Below are 17,334 nucleotides of genomic sequence, written 5' to 3'. Positions count from 1 at the left end.
TTTTAACATCTCTTCCTCTTATCATTTTCGCTTTTGCTCCGGGGTCCCTGCACCCTCGGGGCCCCGTCATGACCTCGACAAATTCTTGAAAATCAATCAATCAGTCAATCATTCGACTAATTTTTATCTAAACGTTTCATGTTCATGTTCATTTCATGTTTCACAATACCCGTTAAAAGTCTATTCGGTGATCCCAGCGAAGGTGTTACAGATTATTTATAAGTTGCCTAAGAGTGAAGGATAAGTCATTAAAATTGTCAGCAGGTATTATTACAATGAGAAATTTGGTAAACAAAAACCAACAAAAACAGCAGTATTGACAAAGCCCCATTCAAATACATGCACTTAATTTCTCTATTTAAGTATATAATTTACAGATTCGTGTAAAATGTCTCATTATGTATTTAATGCACGGCTTTCGGCTTAACCACTAGCAGGCTATGTTAGCACATCTATGACACTATCGCAGGGGCCAAAATCTGAATTTTTATGATTTTTACGATCCTCCCGATTTAATCACTGAATGGGCCTTTAAAAATCAGATTATTCCTCGTGGATCTGGAATCACAGACATCTGCTTATGAATTGAAATGCTGAATTGAAATCAAAGCTGAATTTCATTTCAATCCACTTCATTCTTCATCACTCAACATGATTTCAATTCCAATCCAATTCAATTCTTCATTGCTCATGATGATTTCAATTCCAATCCAATTCAATTCTTCATTGCTCATGATGATTTCAATTCCAATCCAATTCAATTCATGCCCAAGCCCAGTCATTTCGATTCCAATTCAATTCCAATGCATTGAAATGAAAATCGCCCAAAATTCATTTCAATTCAATTCGATTTCAATGCATTGAATTAACATTACTGGAAACCACTGTGCGTGGAAACACAATCATATCATCTGACAAATCCATGCATTTCGCCATTTGGCATTTCCAGAAATCCTTTGCAAATGAAGTCCAAATAACGTCATCACAAAGCCAATGCGCATGCTCAATCTATCAAGGGTGCACAATGGTGATGTGCTTAATGATGCGACGATGACGTAATTTCAGTTTCTTTACCAAGGATTTCGGGAATGACCGAAATTGCAAAGTTGATGTTTACAACAACTCTGTTGCCTTTTATCACCACATGCAGACAAAATGGACAAGGCGGACTTTTTGAAGACCCTTCTAATCTGTCGGCACAGGAGCAACGTGACCTCAAGCATCTCAAGCATCCAGGACAAGGGGTCAGTGTACATTTTGCAAACGGAAACAAAGATGTAAGTCCTTATCCTCCGAACATTAACTTATCGTACTTCCTACTGCTCATTATTCCGAAGTACATAAGTATCGTTATGAATTCGGCAGACAGCCGAATCCGGATTCGGCTTTTGGTAAATTTTTTAACGAAGATCAGATGACAACAGCCTAATAAGTAATCAAACGAGGGCGGCATACATGGTTAGCTAATAGTGCATTAACAGTACGTTGCAGTACGGTGATGCTGCCCTCTATAGGTTAATCATTGATCCCTTGTTCTCCATTTCAAAACTAATGCATGCATATAAACATGAATTTACGAAAAGCCGAATCCGGATTCGGCCGTCTGACGAATGCATAACGATATGTTCCGAAATATACATAAGGTCTTTAATTCGGAAAGTTCCCAATGGCGCATGCTCGACATGCAATCAACAACAAAGACAGGATTAGTTATGAATTTCAATATGTGATCTGCTACCACGAAATGAGCATAAAGTCACAAGTTGGTAGTTTCGATAAGCCCTGGTTACTGCGTTGGTGTTCATTGTTTAAGCAGCTGTTATAGCCAGTAGTATATCTGTATGTCCTTGGTGAATGGAAGCACAATGGTCCATTCTAAACTGCTCAAATAAAGAAAGTCCGCAGTCATGTAACCCGCCCTACACCAAAATCTGATCGTGTTATGAACATTTAATTGATAAAGTCGTGTGCAGAATCTTGCTAGCTCCAACTTGATACCAAATTTGCCACCAAAAACTCTAAATTCAGAGAGATTGAGACCAGTATATGAAATTTGGTGCATTTTCAAAAGTTGCAAATTAAAAATGGACCACGCGGAGCTGTAGAGGTGAATGGCACAGCGCGACCATTGACATAGCCCGAAACAACCGCTTGGTCATATCGATCGCATCGTGCCCTAGTATTCATCAGTTAAGCACTGTAGCAATCCATGCGTTTTAAATTAACAATTGAATAAAGCGCGTACTTGGGATAGTCGACATGGGTTCGTCGTGGGCAAGCAAGCTTGACCACATTGCCACGCTAAGCAATTTCGACCGCATTATCGTTTTGATTTGCAACTTTTGAAAATGCACCAAATGCCATAAACTGGTATCAGTCTTTGTCACTTTTGAGTGTTTGGTATCAAATTTGGTATCAAATTAGAGCTACCAAGATTCTGCTGACAACCGTATCAATCAAATTTTCATAACAAGATCAGGATTTGGTGTAGGACGGGTTACATGACTGCGGACTTTGTTTATTTGAGCAGTTTATAAGGACATACAGGCTTGTACAGGAGCGCGGCAAACGAAGAACATCAACTCAGTCAGCCAGGATGTCTCAAAACTACCAAATTGCGACTTAACGCTCATTTCGTGGAAGCAGGTCACAGTTCAGTTCAGTTCAGTTCAGTTCAGTTTTACACATGGTTAGGGCAGTAGGGTTAGAATAAAGGTTACCAATTTACCATGTTTAACGTGTCGAACAAATTGGATGTCGAGCAAACAAAGGGCTATCGTTGAGGACAATAAAACAATAATATTTCCAATCAGGTTTTAGCTTACAATTGGTTTATGAGATCGACAAGAAGAGGTGGCAAGATCAGTAATGTTACAATACAACTTGCAGATATTAATTGGTCTCATGTAACAATATTTCTATTCTAAAATGTTTTGAACATGGACAGCAAGAATCAACCAATGTACCACAATATGCGGGAAATTCAAAGTTCAATATCCTCTCGTGTGCATAATATTTTGTCATATACGAAATAATCATCTTCTTAATTCCAGAATGATGTTAAGATACCCATAGTACAAAGCGAGAACAATGATAATCAGTTCGATGACCCCTCATCATCCAAAGGAAAAAAAGGCAAATATAAAAAAGGCAAAGAGCCTCGTCGTATGACAATGGAAGCTGACAAACAGAAATCAGACATTATGAAGAAAATCCCAGAAGGGGCCGAAGGGGTGACTGTACTTGTTGGTGAAATGGATTGTTTAGAGAGGCCTGTGTTGAGCTTTGTGCGTTTGGCAGAAGGAACTCAGCTGGATGGACTTACAGAGGTTCCTATACCAGTGAGATTTATGTTTGTGTTGCTAGGACCCGGAGGAGGGAGGTTGATTACTATGAGATCGGAAGATGCTTCTCGACACTTATGTCCAGTGAGGTAAGACATTTTGTCTTTTGTATCTGCATCTTGCAACTTGAGGTACAGGCAATCCTAGGCCGATAATTTTGAACTTCTTGACGTTGATCCGTTGATGGACACGGTTGTTCGTGCTCATTTTTTTAACGTTTTCTAACAAAACATTACATAATTCTCAATTCTAGATCTTAACAATACCAACAGTAATTTATCACAATATACACATATATTTTTAGCTATTTTCAACTCTTTCAAATTTTTCATCTTTTTCTGCCTTTTGTGGGTAATTTATATTCTATAGATTGTGTATTTTTGTCAAAATTGAGGGCGCTATTTACATATTTTAAATTGAATTTAGCCCTATAATATGAGTTAATCCTTTCATTTCATGATAAAAAGTAGTTTGAAAATTTCCTTGCTGGATGTTACTCATTTTTGTGATGTTTTAATGCCATTATACAAGTGTCTGTAAAGAAGCAAACAAGATTTATGATAAATCGCGCCATCAGTGTTCAACTTTGCTTAAAAATTAATACAGTTCTACATGCCATCAAACAACCGTGTGAAGTGTACAATGATATGAATCACATAGATATTACGTATTATAAAATAATGAAAGAGAGATCAAGAAGGGTATAATATCGATGTTCACCATCAACGGCAGGAAAGTGTCAAATATAGGAATGGTCTATAGATGAACGTATCTTATTTTCGGCAAACTAAAGCTTACGTGGTATTCCTGAAAGTTTGTTAACGGACTGCACTAATTTTGTTGGCGAATTATTGACGATGTTGCAAAAGATATCTATAAAAATCAAATGTGCTGTACTGTTTCCTTTTCCAGAACTTCAATGAAGCAGCATACACTGCGGAAAAAATGAAAGACATTCTTGCCGCCATGAATAAATTTATCGGCGAGACGATGGTACTACCAGCTGGTAACTGGAATAAAGAACTACTGATGCCTGTGTTAAGAAAACAAAAACAACTGCGCAAGGAGGCTGGTTATGACGACGACTGGGATTCAGATACAACCGACGACGAATTGCTTACAGATGGCAGTACGTATGAATAACTTAGACATAATACGATTTAAAAAAAAATATCAATATGCTTCGATAGAATACAAGCCTACCTTGAGGTTTATCAGGTTTGGAACTTCTAGATTAAATACAGTTAACGTCACAAAAAAATCTACTATTTACCGTGTTTGTAGCTGTCAAACAGCTTAATTGGTAAAACGCTGGTGCACAAGTGCGTGATGGTACAAGTGTAAGCCCCTGTGTCATAATTCTATTCTAGTGGTATCTTGAAATTCCCGTGGACAAAGAACATACTGCTAATGGCCCCGTACGGGACGCGGGGAGCTTAACATGGCTGCGATGGTTATATATAGGCTGATTAGGGTTGTGCGCATGTCTAGAGCTGCATCCATGAATAATGCTAACTGGTTTATAGGGTGTGTAAAACGTGCTGAGGATTGTGGGGTTATAGCGCATTATAAATCAATGTGAGCACGGTAGTCTAACGATTAGAGCTTTTGACTCATGCGCGCAAGGTGGTTCGAATCCTGGCATTCTCTTGGTCGGGCTGACGTCACAAAGGGGGAATAGCCTTGTAAAACCAGTGTGCGCATGCGCAGTTCCCCTTTCTCGAGCTGGCTGCTATGCGCGCGCTTGTGCAAAGGGGACGAAGGGGACAATATTCCCGGATGTCCGACCGAGTGAATAAATGTAAAGCGATGTGATATCTATTAAATGGCAGATCTTCGGCGCGATACAATATCTATAGCTACTGTACTTTAATACCTTGACATACAGGCTGAGTCAAAAAGAAGTAAACTCATGTTTGAGGGGCTGTAACTCGAGATATATAAGGAATCTGCTAAAAATGAAAATACCACTAGAAAGAGCAAATTCTACTCGTCTAAATAAAAGAAAGAATTGTTGCAATTGCTCACAGCAAACTCAAGTTATACTCATTTGAATACAACCACCCATTTTTGTAGCTGCACACGGTTTCACTTCCCAAGTAGGGGCCTACCTATTATATTGATTGGTAAGGCGCGATATTCAATGCAAATAAAGTTCTGTGGCAGGTGTGGTTTCGATCAATAATTCCTACATGTTAAAGGGCTCTTTTCAATATGAATTTTACCTCATTGCACTACATTATAATAAAACGGGCAAAATGACAACATGGCACCACAGTTTACCGCACGGGAGCGCACATTTCTGTCGACGAAGTATCATGAAACTAACTTTAGAGTCCCACTGAAGTTCAGCGTCTTTTTCGTCTCCAATTTCCTACAGCTAACCGAGCAGCTAAGGGAGCAGTATATAAGAATGTGAACAAGCTCAATGTGCATGGGACACCAAGGAACAGACAGCCGGAAGCTTCAGGCAGACCACGAACTGCTAGATCATAAATGAACATTGCTAGAGTTAGACATGCGTTACAGCAAAACCAAAGATCAGCTCAATCCTTTACCCCACATTCCCCAATCAAGCTTCTGCCGGATCGTTCGTAAAGACTTGAATTGGTATCCCTACAAACTATAGTACCGTCATGGACTTTGTTGAATATTAATTAAAAGCAAAAGTTGTCTTTTCAACAATAAATCCTGTTAGCACTTTGCTGATTCGTCGAAATTGAAATGAATGAAAATCAATCAGCCGTGTGCAGCTACAAAAATGGGTGGTTGTATTCAAATGAGTATAACTTTAGTTTGCTGTGAGCAATTGCAACAATTCTTTTCTTTATTTAAATGTGTAGAATTTACTCTTTCCAGTGGTATTTTTATTTTTAGCAGATTCCTTGCAGATCTTGAGTTACAGCATCTCAAACATGAGTTTACTTCTTTTTCACTCAGCCTGTACATGAGGTGAGGACAGATATTCTAAAGTCTTGTCCTCATCTATTGTTTTACCTTTTTACAATACGTAAACATAGTTGTTGAAGTCATCTTGTGATAAGATTTATTTCATCAACAGCTCTTGTCATAGACACTGTTTCTTATTGATATGATGTTTACATAATGCACAATTATTATTCAACCAATTCTTCTCATTGTTTGTGTTCTTACATAGAAAAGGGCGCCAAAAAACCAGCAGCACTTGTGAATCCACTGGAGAGGACCCGAAGGCCGTTTGGTGGTTTATGGAATGATGTCAAACGCAGGTATCCATTTTATTTCAGTGACTTCAAGGATGCCCTCAACGGCCAAAGTCTAGCTGCCGTTGTCTTCATATTCTTTGCTGCATTGGCACCTGCCATTACATTTGGAGGTCTTCTTGGTAAGTTTAAAGCATGAAGAGTATCTAGCAGCTGCAAGAAACTGCGCCGTCAATAAAGACACATATGTGTATATATTCATCATTATTATCTTTACATTCCATATTATCCCCGTCTTCCTCATCTTCATCCTCTTCATCCTCATCCTCATTATCTTTAATATTGTCAGCCTCATCCTCGGCATTTATAGTTTTGTGAATGCCTTTTCATTCTCAATGGTGGTGGATGATGTGGTCAAACTGCATAATTCTCATATGGAAAGGTTTCTATACAAAAACGATCCTCTTATAAACCATCATGCGCACAGTTTCCACCCCGATACACCTGAGCACACATTTTCGCCCAAGAGTTCTCAAGCAAGCAGTGATTGTCTCCGCACAGTCTTTGATTACACTACACGGTTGAGTGCATAGCAATGTAAGAGCTGTGGAGCTTCTAGCTGAAAAATGGGCCTCTTTGATTGATTTTTGTCGAAACCTCAAGTGTTCCCTTCACCCAATCAGATTTTTTTTTATATCAAACGAAAGCTAACACTTCCCCCTAAAAACACTTTTCGTCACTAGGTCAACAGATAACGCAATTCAATGTTATAGCAAGGCGAATGTGGAAAATATGTTGAAAACTACCCATCCAAGCATATTTTTGACCAAAATGTAGGTTTTAAAAGTCAAAACCTCAAGTGTTCCTTACAATATTTTTCAAATTTTATGTCATTAAATGAAAAAGCACACTTATATTGTCCATATACTAGCGTCATTAGAATGAGCCATGACCAATTCTCTTTAAATTGCAAATCTTTCAAAAAGTTACTATTTGTGGAAAATCTGTTGAAAACTACCTATCCAAGCATATTTTTTTGACCAAAATGTAGGTTTTAAAAGTCAAAACCTCAAGTGTTCCTTACAATATTTCAAATTTTATATCATTAAATGATAAAGCACACTTATATTGTCCATATACTAGCGTCACTAGAATGAGCCATGACCAATTATCTTTAAATTGCAAATCTTGTGTAAAAAGTTACTATGACTTTGCTAAAGAGCGCTTACAAATTGACATGTCTCCTTTGCTGCATTATTTACACCAACTGGTGACCCAATTAGCGGATTAAAGACAAACAACATTTGCAATGAACTTAGTACAAAAGAAGTTAACATAGGTAACAGGCAAAACTAACTTTTAAGTTCCAACACTTCGTAGTCATGTTCATTACCCAATTATATGTTGATTACAGGCGAGAAAACAGAGAACTGGATGGGTATATCGGAGATGATCATTGGTTCCGCCATTGCTGGTGTTGTATTTGCGTTGCTCTCTGGACAGCCTCTTGTCATCATAGGTGTAACTGGTCCTATATTAGTGTTTGAAGAGAACTTGTTTAAGGTGAGTAGGGCACCACGTTCGACGTTGTTTGATGTGATCATTTATCAATGGTTCTAACAAAACATTACATAATTCTCATTTCTAGACCTTTACAATACCAACAGCTATCACACTAATGTACACATAATATGTTTTAGCTATTTTTAACTTAGAATTTCTTTTCTCTATCAAATTTTTCATCTTTCAAAATCTGATTTTCGCCAAATTTTTCCGGAAAAAACTACATTTTTCTTAAATAAAAAAAAATCCGCATTTCCTTTTTTTCAAATCGCGCGATTTTACAAATGCGCGCGCAAGCTTTGAGACAAACCTTTTTTTTTTTTGGCCTAAACTTCAATGTATCGTTTATGCAGGAGCTATTATACTCTTGGAGAACTTGGCATAATATTAATTATAACGCCGCAAACACACTTTCGTCTTGTTTTTTTCCATTATCAGTTCTGTAAGAGCATGGACATTGAATATCTACCGTTCCGGTTTTGGGTTGGTGTTTGGATATGTCTAACGGCGACAATATGTGTAGCCGCTGAGGGCAGTGTTCTTGTCCGCTTCATCAGCCGATTCACCGAAGAGATCTTCTCGTTCCTTATCTCCATTATTTTCATCTATGAGGTGTTCAACAAACTAGTACAAGTAAGTTGTTATTTTCTATGCAATAAGTGATCTTTTGAAGGTCTCCATAATCAGTAAACCAGTTGACTTAACTCTCACATTAGTATATTTTGAACACTGAACAGGGGTAATAATGAAATGAATCTGCAACAACCCCGGCAATAACTAAACAGTGGCGTAGCTGGGGAGGGGGTCACGTGCCCTGGGCGCCATCTTTGGGGCGCCGAATCGGCGCTGATTAATGTTTTTTGGGTCAATTGATTAAAAAAAAATTGTGTGCTCATATAATATGTTGCCAAAATTTGCGATTTGCTTCTTTCCTTTTGTCTGTTTGCATGAAAATGATCCAATTTGGTTATATTGAAGGATTAATAGTGTTAATACGTGCGCTGGAAAGCATTGGTTTGATCCTCAAAATCTTACTTTCTCTATAATTATGTAGAAGTAAACATTACGACCCATTAATATTTTATACCAATTTATCACACAAGGCATTTGGGGAAATATCCAACATGGGCCCAGTTTATGTAATTTGGGCGCATTTGTCTCTGCAAAAAACCCACCGATGAGGGACAAATTTCCTGAAAATTTACCCAAAACCGTGGCGCATGGCACAAACCCGGATTAAACAGTTAATGTTGTACTCCAGAGTTACGAACTACCGCCTCATTGCACTAGCATATGATATGAATACAATAGATTATTCTGAGCTGAAATTATTTGCAATCGCTTTTGATGTTGACATCATGATGAGAATTTTCATAATTATACGAATTGATTCTTCTAAACGTATTCCATTACCTTGCAGATTTACTTCCAACATCCTCTACATACACTGGAGGCATACTGTTCCATTGCCAATAGCACAAATGACGTCGCCGGGCAGGTTACAATACCAGCAGCACAAGCTGCCCCCACGATGGGGTGGGGCGCTAGCATCACGGATAACCCACTTGGATCTCCAGGAGGTGGTAACGGGACACTTTGTGCAGAGAAAGAACCGCCAAAGTCAGATCAACCGAACACAGCGTTGCTGTCAACTATTCTTATGTTCGGTACATACCTATTGGCTAACCAGTTGAAAGTATTCAAGAACGGTCATTTTCTCGGCAAAAGTGTGAGCATTTTCTTGGTTTCTTTTGATAGAAATAATTTACAAAGCGTTGTCTCAAATATCAATATAAAGGATATCCCAAATATCCGCTAATTTTATCCGTAACATATATATATTTTCTAAGTATCAGAAATTAATATGTTTATAACCTCTTAATTTCGAAAAAAACATAGGAACTAGTACTGCATTGTTTATCAATATGTATTTTACAACCTAGTTACCTCACTAAAATGATCATTTTACAACTGGTTTTATATTTTATGGTCTCAAATATAGCTTCAAAACATTCTATATACGGCATACACTTAATAACAACAAATGGCACTGCCACTACACAGAAATGATTGATATGATCATTTTAAGAGCAGTTGTAGAATGCTTGATATAATCATTATAATACATGTAATAGGGAAACTGGCTTGGAATTTTAATACCTACTCTTGGTACTAAATTAAGCTTAAGGTTGGCTTTAACCCTAGAATTATGGAAACTTTTGGGCCTCATAACTGCTAAATTGTTGGTCTAAACCGTATAATAAGTATACATTATTTAGAATGGCAAAGACTTGATGACTCTATGAGAATGGTGAATGAGCGATTGAATCGACTCCATTTTGTGTAAACCTAAACCAAGTCCAAATAAGTCTGGGCTAATCATCCAGCCCTCATTATTACTCCTCCTTTACATTTTAAATATACTTTTTTTTAAATCCATCACAGGCAAGGAAACTCTTGGCTGATTTTGGTATTCCCATTGCTATCATGGTCATGGTAGGCAAGGATCTGGCAATCACCACCGTCTACACAACGGTAAGTATTATCATCATGTAAACATAACAAATATCTCAAAAAACAACGTCCCCCTTGTTTGAGAGGTAAAAACTTTGAGCACATTTAATTGAAAGTAATACAAATTATATGAACGCAAGGAGAATGTTGTTAGCTGCAATATGGTACCAAACTTGTGCAAAAACAAATCGGAATTAATGGCTTGACTAACGTTTGGAGCAACTTCAAAGGTTGCACCACGCGGTATGAAACTGCAAAGCCTAAACATATTCCACTCACCGGATGTGAGTAGCGGACAGAGTGTGTTTACAGCAATTAAGTTAGCTCAATCGATAATGCGTTCGACTATGGTTCGAGAGGTTACGGGTTCGAACCCTGGTGGTGGTTTAGTACATTCTCCTGGACAAGGAACTTACTACTAATTGTCTCGTTGTCACCCATACGAAACTCGGAGAGCTGATCCTGGCTGCGAAGGTCAATTGAGAAATGTCTCGGGTGTGCGCTTCTAAGCAACAAAGTCCCTTAGTTGTTATTAAATGTAATGGTCAGCGACAAACATGTATAGTGTGCTGAGGCTTGTGGGTCAACTTCTGGGCGTTGTGTCTGTGCGTAGCGCACTATAAAATGAATCATTGCGCTGCTTTTTTGTGTGTTTTTCCCGTATTTATCGAACGGTACGAACCAGCACAAGCCGCGGTCTTTTCAATTTAATATCTATTATCACTCTCAAGTATCATTCCATTACGTGAATTCCGACAAATGTTTTAGATTAACCACTAACTTACTAATCTTCCTAAAGTTATTAAATATTGTTGGATCAAGTTACTTTGCCAAGTTTTTACACAATACCAATTATAATAAAAGTATCTTGATGATTAATATGGATTTCCTGGCAATCCTTTTGTACCATTAATTTCATTAACTAATAATGTTCCTCTTTCTAACAGAAACTGGATGTCCCTAATGGTTTGGTACCTACTGATGGTTGCAAGCGTGGCTGGTTAGTAAACCCTATGGGCAACCAGAAACCGTTCCCTCCCATGTGGATCGCCGCTGCCATTGTACCTGCTCTCCTAGCTTTCATTCTTATGTTTATGGAAGTCTTGATCACCGAGTAAGTGTTTCTAGAGATAATGTATCTGTGACAAATTATACAAAACTATCGCCATCTACACATAAACCATCGCCATCAAACACATAAAATATTTTAAGTATAAATGGCGAATGTATTAGTCGAATATGGAAAATTATTCACTAGTACCATTTCGTTAGTGTGAACTTTTGTGCCTATTAAATGGCAAATAATAACTGAATACAGTTTGACCGATCTGTACTGATTTTCCATTTAGTCGTAAAAGCCAAAATGTCCAGGCCTACTATTTCTTGTCCGTAGCTTTGGCAGAGTACAGCGCTTTGAGTCCTCTAAGATCTGGAGAAAGGCGCTTTATAAATCCAAAATTTATTTATTATTATTATTATTTATGGTCACTTTGAGTGTGTTTGTTGATTGTGGTGATCTATTATAAAAAGTACTAAAAGCAATGTATGATAAACTCTCATTATTTTATGGAGGATTTCAAAATTTTAGCTGTTCCAGGAATATGTGTCATTAAGAACGTTTGCTGTAAAGAAAAGTTTTAGGCACCACATCCAATTTGGTTCTATAGAACTATCGGTGCCAGATTAGGTACCGATGCAGACTCTTAACCATGTTAACATCACTCCCTGGAGATATACTGAACTGTATCAATCATAATAATTAACAGTTTCATAGTGTTATTGTTTTTCATTTAAATAAAAAACAAATGTACTGTACAAATGTTCAGGGCACGACAAAAAGTGCCATTGGTACCTCTTCGGGCACCGATAGCGCTATTGGACCAAAAAAAGATGTTGTGCCTTAAATGGTTCATATATGTGTGTTGCAATCGTGTTTCTCATGTGTCTCATTTCCCTCATTATTTTGATTATGTTTTCAGACTCATTGTTAACAAAAAGGATAACAAGTTAAAGAAAGGAGGTGGTTTCCATCTTGATCTTCAAATTTTGGGCATCCTAGCCGCTTTTAATGGATTCTTAGGATTACCGTGGGTCTGGTCCGCTACTGTAAGGTCCGTAACGCATCTGGGGGCATTGACTGTGTTCAGTACTACACATGCTCCGGGCGAGAAACCGAGGTTGGAATCAGTACGAGAACAGCGAGTTACGGCTCTTCTTGTTAACCTGATGATAGGTAAGATAACGGATTCCAAAGACACCCCTACACACATGGTTTCAGTAGCCCGCATAAATGTGCAATATTCATGTTTAAATGGCCCAAAATTAGGTTCTTTTTGGACTGAAACGGGCCAAAAAGAAGAAGCACAATATTGCCGATTTTGTCGGTACACACAGGCTCGGGATTAATATCGTGTTACCAAGGATACCCCGCACCCTACCCCCATCACATACCCTGCACACACGCACTACCAGCTGACGCCATGCCATTATTATAATTTGTAGCGCATTTAGATTTATTTATTGTCTAACACCTGACAAAACACGAACATAATAGGATTGCAATGAAGTAAACCACAATATGTGACATGATTTAATACATTCAGACCAAAGTCAGAAAATTTAAAAATTGAGTAATATTACGATTTCTAACTTCCTCAGTACCTACGCCTACTGCTATTGAAGATCCAACATCCCTGGTATACTTGGTTGAAAGGTTATAAGCCTATATTTATATATTTATTTTCTTGTGTTTTGATTGTATTTTTATTCCTTATTTTTGCTTATATCTCAATTTATTTATTGCGGACTTGTCCGATTAGATCAGATTATGTCAGATAGCTTCACATAGTATTGTATTTCTATCTATATGTATGCCATGAATATTCTTAAAACCGGATCATTGGATTAAAGGGAATTCCCAACACTTCTTAACATATTTACAGGTCTGTCTATTGCCTTGGCACCTGTGTTAAAGAGGGTTCCACTAGCTGTATTGTTCGGTGTGTTCCTTTTCATGGGCGTCAGTTCTTTGAATGGTGTCCAGTTTGCAGACAGAGTTTTCATGATGGCTATGCCTAGGAAACATCATCCTGATGTCAAATATGTTAGAAACGTAAGTACAAAATAATCAAAATAATAAGATACATTTCAAAACGGTCTGTAATAGCGTCCGAGGGTGGAATGGAGACACACTATTGAAAAAAAAAAAAGTATTTGTATTTTAAGAGCTTTTAACAAAATCTCCATGTATAATGCGTTTGCCTTTGCTTCTACGAACTTAAAACGGTGATAAATACATCAGATCTGCAAGGGGCGAAATATACAGAATATTATAGAGTAACGTAATACTGCATATGAAAATAATGTTGCATTCTTTTTTCTGTGTGTTAACCTCATGTTTATTTTCTTTTGTGTGGTGTCAACCTCATTATGTTGATGATTTCTTTTGTGTGGCAACCTCATTATGTTGATGATTTTCTTATTGTCGTATTACTGTTGTTAGGTCCGACCATGGAGATGTCATATGTACACAATAATCCAGTTAGGTGGTGTGGCCATGTTATGGGGCGTCAAGATCTCACCAGCTGCCTTAGCGTTTCCGTTCTTCCTTATCCTTCTTGTGCCTATACGTAAAGTACTTGGCAAAATCTTTACCGAGCAAGAACTAGATGCGGTAAGTTTAATGCTTTATCACCAAAATAGCTTCCTTTATGATGGCACAGTTTAATAACCCTCATTGAAAAATCATTATTCAAAATTTGACCTCAAGTTGTGAAGTATGAGTTTTGTATCCAAAGCAAACAAAGGTTATAAAAAAGACATTCTATGAATGTATAAACATAATTGGAATTTAATAATCGTGGCTCAACAGATTGTCATGTTTGAGATACTCATAGGGGTGTGAGCTTTCACATATGACAGTGTTATACCTGTACTTACCAACATGAAACTATGGACTATCGGTGACATCTATCTTCAGGAAAGGGTGAGGCCATTGGGCGATAGAGTGAGAGAAACAGCGGTCATTGCATGACACATGTGAAATTTGTGTTAACATTTTGTGTGAAAATTGTTTATTGTGTGATAGATAGTGACGATGACCGTATTTGCCGGAAGCCCTAACCCAAACCCTAACCCTAACCCTAACCCAAACCCTAACCCTAACCCAAACCCTAACCCTAACCCACTAACCCTAACCCTAACCCAAACCCTAACCCAAACCCAAACCCGCTCTGGCAAATACGGTCACCTCTCTACTGGATATGTAGCCTAATGAATAAAAAAGGGGATCATTCAGCTAGAAAATGTCTTTCACCATCATTGATTTGGTTTTGTTCTTTTTTCCAGCTTGACTGCGCAGACGCAGGAGAAGATGAACCCGAAATGGCTCAAGAGGCGTTGGTGCCGACATAAACAAAATGATGATCCGATATATTGAGAAAATGTTGCAGCAACATGCAGGCGTAGTGATTTAATGAATGAATTCCACTTGGAAGTAGTCATTTGTATGAGGCGTTGCATGGGTGTGCGTATTTTGTGTGTGATGGATTCATCTTCAATACCACGGTACATGAACGCTCATTTAATAACCGTAGCTCAACATTTGACCTCAATTTGTGGGTATGAGTTTTTGTACCAAACACATTCAAAGGTTACAAAGAACTTTGGCCCGGGACTGTGGCATGACAGATGAGCATGTATGAGCTCCTTATGTTATATACTTGTCAGTGAGGTGAATGCAATTGGACAGGCAGATAAAAAGTCTGACTCAATATGACAATTATGACCTACGACCCAGTGGTCAAAGTTCATAGGTCACGTGCCACAATTGTATCTGTATAAAATATGAATCGTGTGTTTTCCGGGGGCATTTTAGTGAGATGAATATAAGAAAATAATTATGTGGCTTGTGAGCTTTGACTTGTGACCTCAGGTCACGAGTTGGTCAGTGATTTTTTGTAGAAAAGTTTGAGATGTAATTTTTCTCATCTTAGGCATTCTTTGTTTTTATAAATCAAATACACATTGAGCCCATGCATTGAGCAAATCAATAGTTAATTCTGGTAAATTCCATTATTCCAGTTGAAATATCGTTAAACTGAACAGGTTTTATCGATCGGTGTCAGAAATAGCGATTGTTTCCCAAAACGGGGTTGGAAAGCATAATGGACAATGCATATTGGACAATGAATGTTCTTGTAATTAATATAAAACTTAATCTTATTATGTACAAATTAATATCTTGTAAAACTATGTAGACTAATCAATTAAGTGAAAGTCGTGTTGTTAAAACTTACTATATCAATTTGGTGCTGCAAAATAAGCTGGTTCTTATGCTGCCGACTAATAAGTCAATATCAACTTCTGTAGATATGGACTAAGTTAGTAAGCATGGTAAGCATGGTATGGTAATATAGTTAAATTTCTCAAACTACGCGAGTGCATGAGCATTTAAGCCAAATTTGTACTTAAACTTTTAAAATTTTGTAACAATATGATATATACCTTTGATCAGTCTGCAAAATTAAATTCCAAATGGTTGTAAAGAAACTTGAATTTAAAAATTGCTAATACGATAAATCTACCGAGGGCTTTCAAAACTTTTGGAGAATATATATTTTTTAATTTGATTTAATTTTATAGATTATAACTTTTATGCTTGTTACCGGTTATTGTATTTTAAGTTTAACATGTTTAAAGTTAAGTGTTGTATCAAATGACAGACTCGCAGCTCAACTAATATAATCAAGTTGCACAAGATTGAAAATTTGATTGGCTACCTTAAAAGTTTCAGCCTTGTCTCGATAGTTTACGTGATCACTTTTGTATTTTGAAGTGATCTTACTTACAGTAAGGATGCTTGCATTTTGAAAGTTGATTATGTATGTAAAGTGTATGCAAATTGCTCCAATGTATTAAAATTTGTGTATAATCAAGTTTGACAATGTTTAAAAAATACCCTATATTATATAAGTGCCTTATCTTCACAAGTAAGCAGCTCAGGTCACAGAGCTAGAAAAAGCACATTGAGTCGAAACGCTGGTGCATGTAGAAAGGGCGGGGAAATCTGTACGCACACGCAGCTCCTGCGTATATAACGTTTTGACCTCATCAACTCGAGGAAATCAAATGATTATAATTGTATATAATGCATAATCTTTGACTCGGAGTCGAGTCGATAATTTTGTCAGAGGAACATGGTATGTAACACAAAATATCTCTTAGGTTCTGTCCTTTAAGGTCTGGAACGAATGAATGAAGTGCAATAATTATGTGCAATTGTTTTTGTATATGTATATAATATGATAATTATGAAAATTTATACGCCAGAGTCTGCCAACATCATTTCCTTGATCGTGGCTTAACTTTGGTGAAACGCTAAATTGTGGTGACGGTATACGTCACAGTATCGTTAGTTTGCTCTCGTTAGTTATCCAGGACAAAGATCTTACTTGTAAAGACTTGTACAAAACTCGATGAGCAGATTCTGGCTGTGAACGTTTATTATGGTACGCATGTTTAGGGTGTGCGTTTCTCAGTTTATCAACGTAATGTGTGCAGAGGTATTGTGGGTGTGATATAACGCACTATTGGCATTGAATAGTTTCCTACCCTGGTCATGATCTACATAAATCCCCGGCATAAACCAGTGAAATGAAGAAAATGAAATTGGTCAATTATTGTTTCGGGTTATATTTTGAAAATAAATAAATGAACATATATATAAATTA

At 37.4% G+C, this 17,334-nt stretch overlaps 1 protein-coding gene across 1 annotated transcript in view; it reads left to right on the top strand.

Moving 5' to 3' along the window:
* The window catches only part of LOC140168171 (band 3 anion transport protein-like), a 49,388-nt gene extending 32,054 nt beyond the window's left edge, over positions 1-17,334 (top strand). The window contains 14 exon segments of the mRNA XM_072191500.1: positions 1,151-1,277; positions 3,054-3,375; positions 3,378-3,433; positions 4,257-4,473; positions 6,502-6,708; positions 7,941-8,089; positions 8,528-8,722; positions 9,510-9,818; positions 10,535-10,624; positions 11,551-11,717; positions 12,583-12,836; positions 13,546-13,715; positions 14,106-14,276; positions 14,951-17,334. Coding sequence (XP_072047601.1) covers positions 1,151-1,277; positions 3,054-3,375; positions 3,378-3,433; positions 4,257-4,473; positions 6,502-6,708; positions 7,941-8,089; positions 8,528-8,722; positions 9,510-9,818; positions 10,535-10,624; positions 11,551-11,717; positions 12,583-12,836; positions 13,546-13,715; positions 14,106-14,276; positions 14,951-15,016 — 2,500 coding nt within the window. The 3' untranslated portion in view covers positions 15,017-17,334.

The sequence above is a fragment of the Amphiura filiformis genome, chromosome 13 (genome assembly GCF_039555335.1).
Source record: "Amphiura filiformis chromosome 13, Afil_fr2py, whole genome shotgun sequence".
NCBI classification, from domain to species: domain Eukaryota; kingdom Metazoa; phylum Echinodermata; class Ophiuroidea; order Amphilepidida; family Amphiuridae; genus Amphiura; species Amphiura filiformis.
This window is presented reverse-complemented; position numbering and strand designations above follow the sequence as displayed.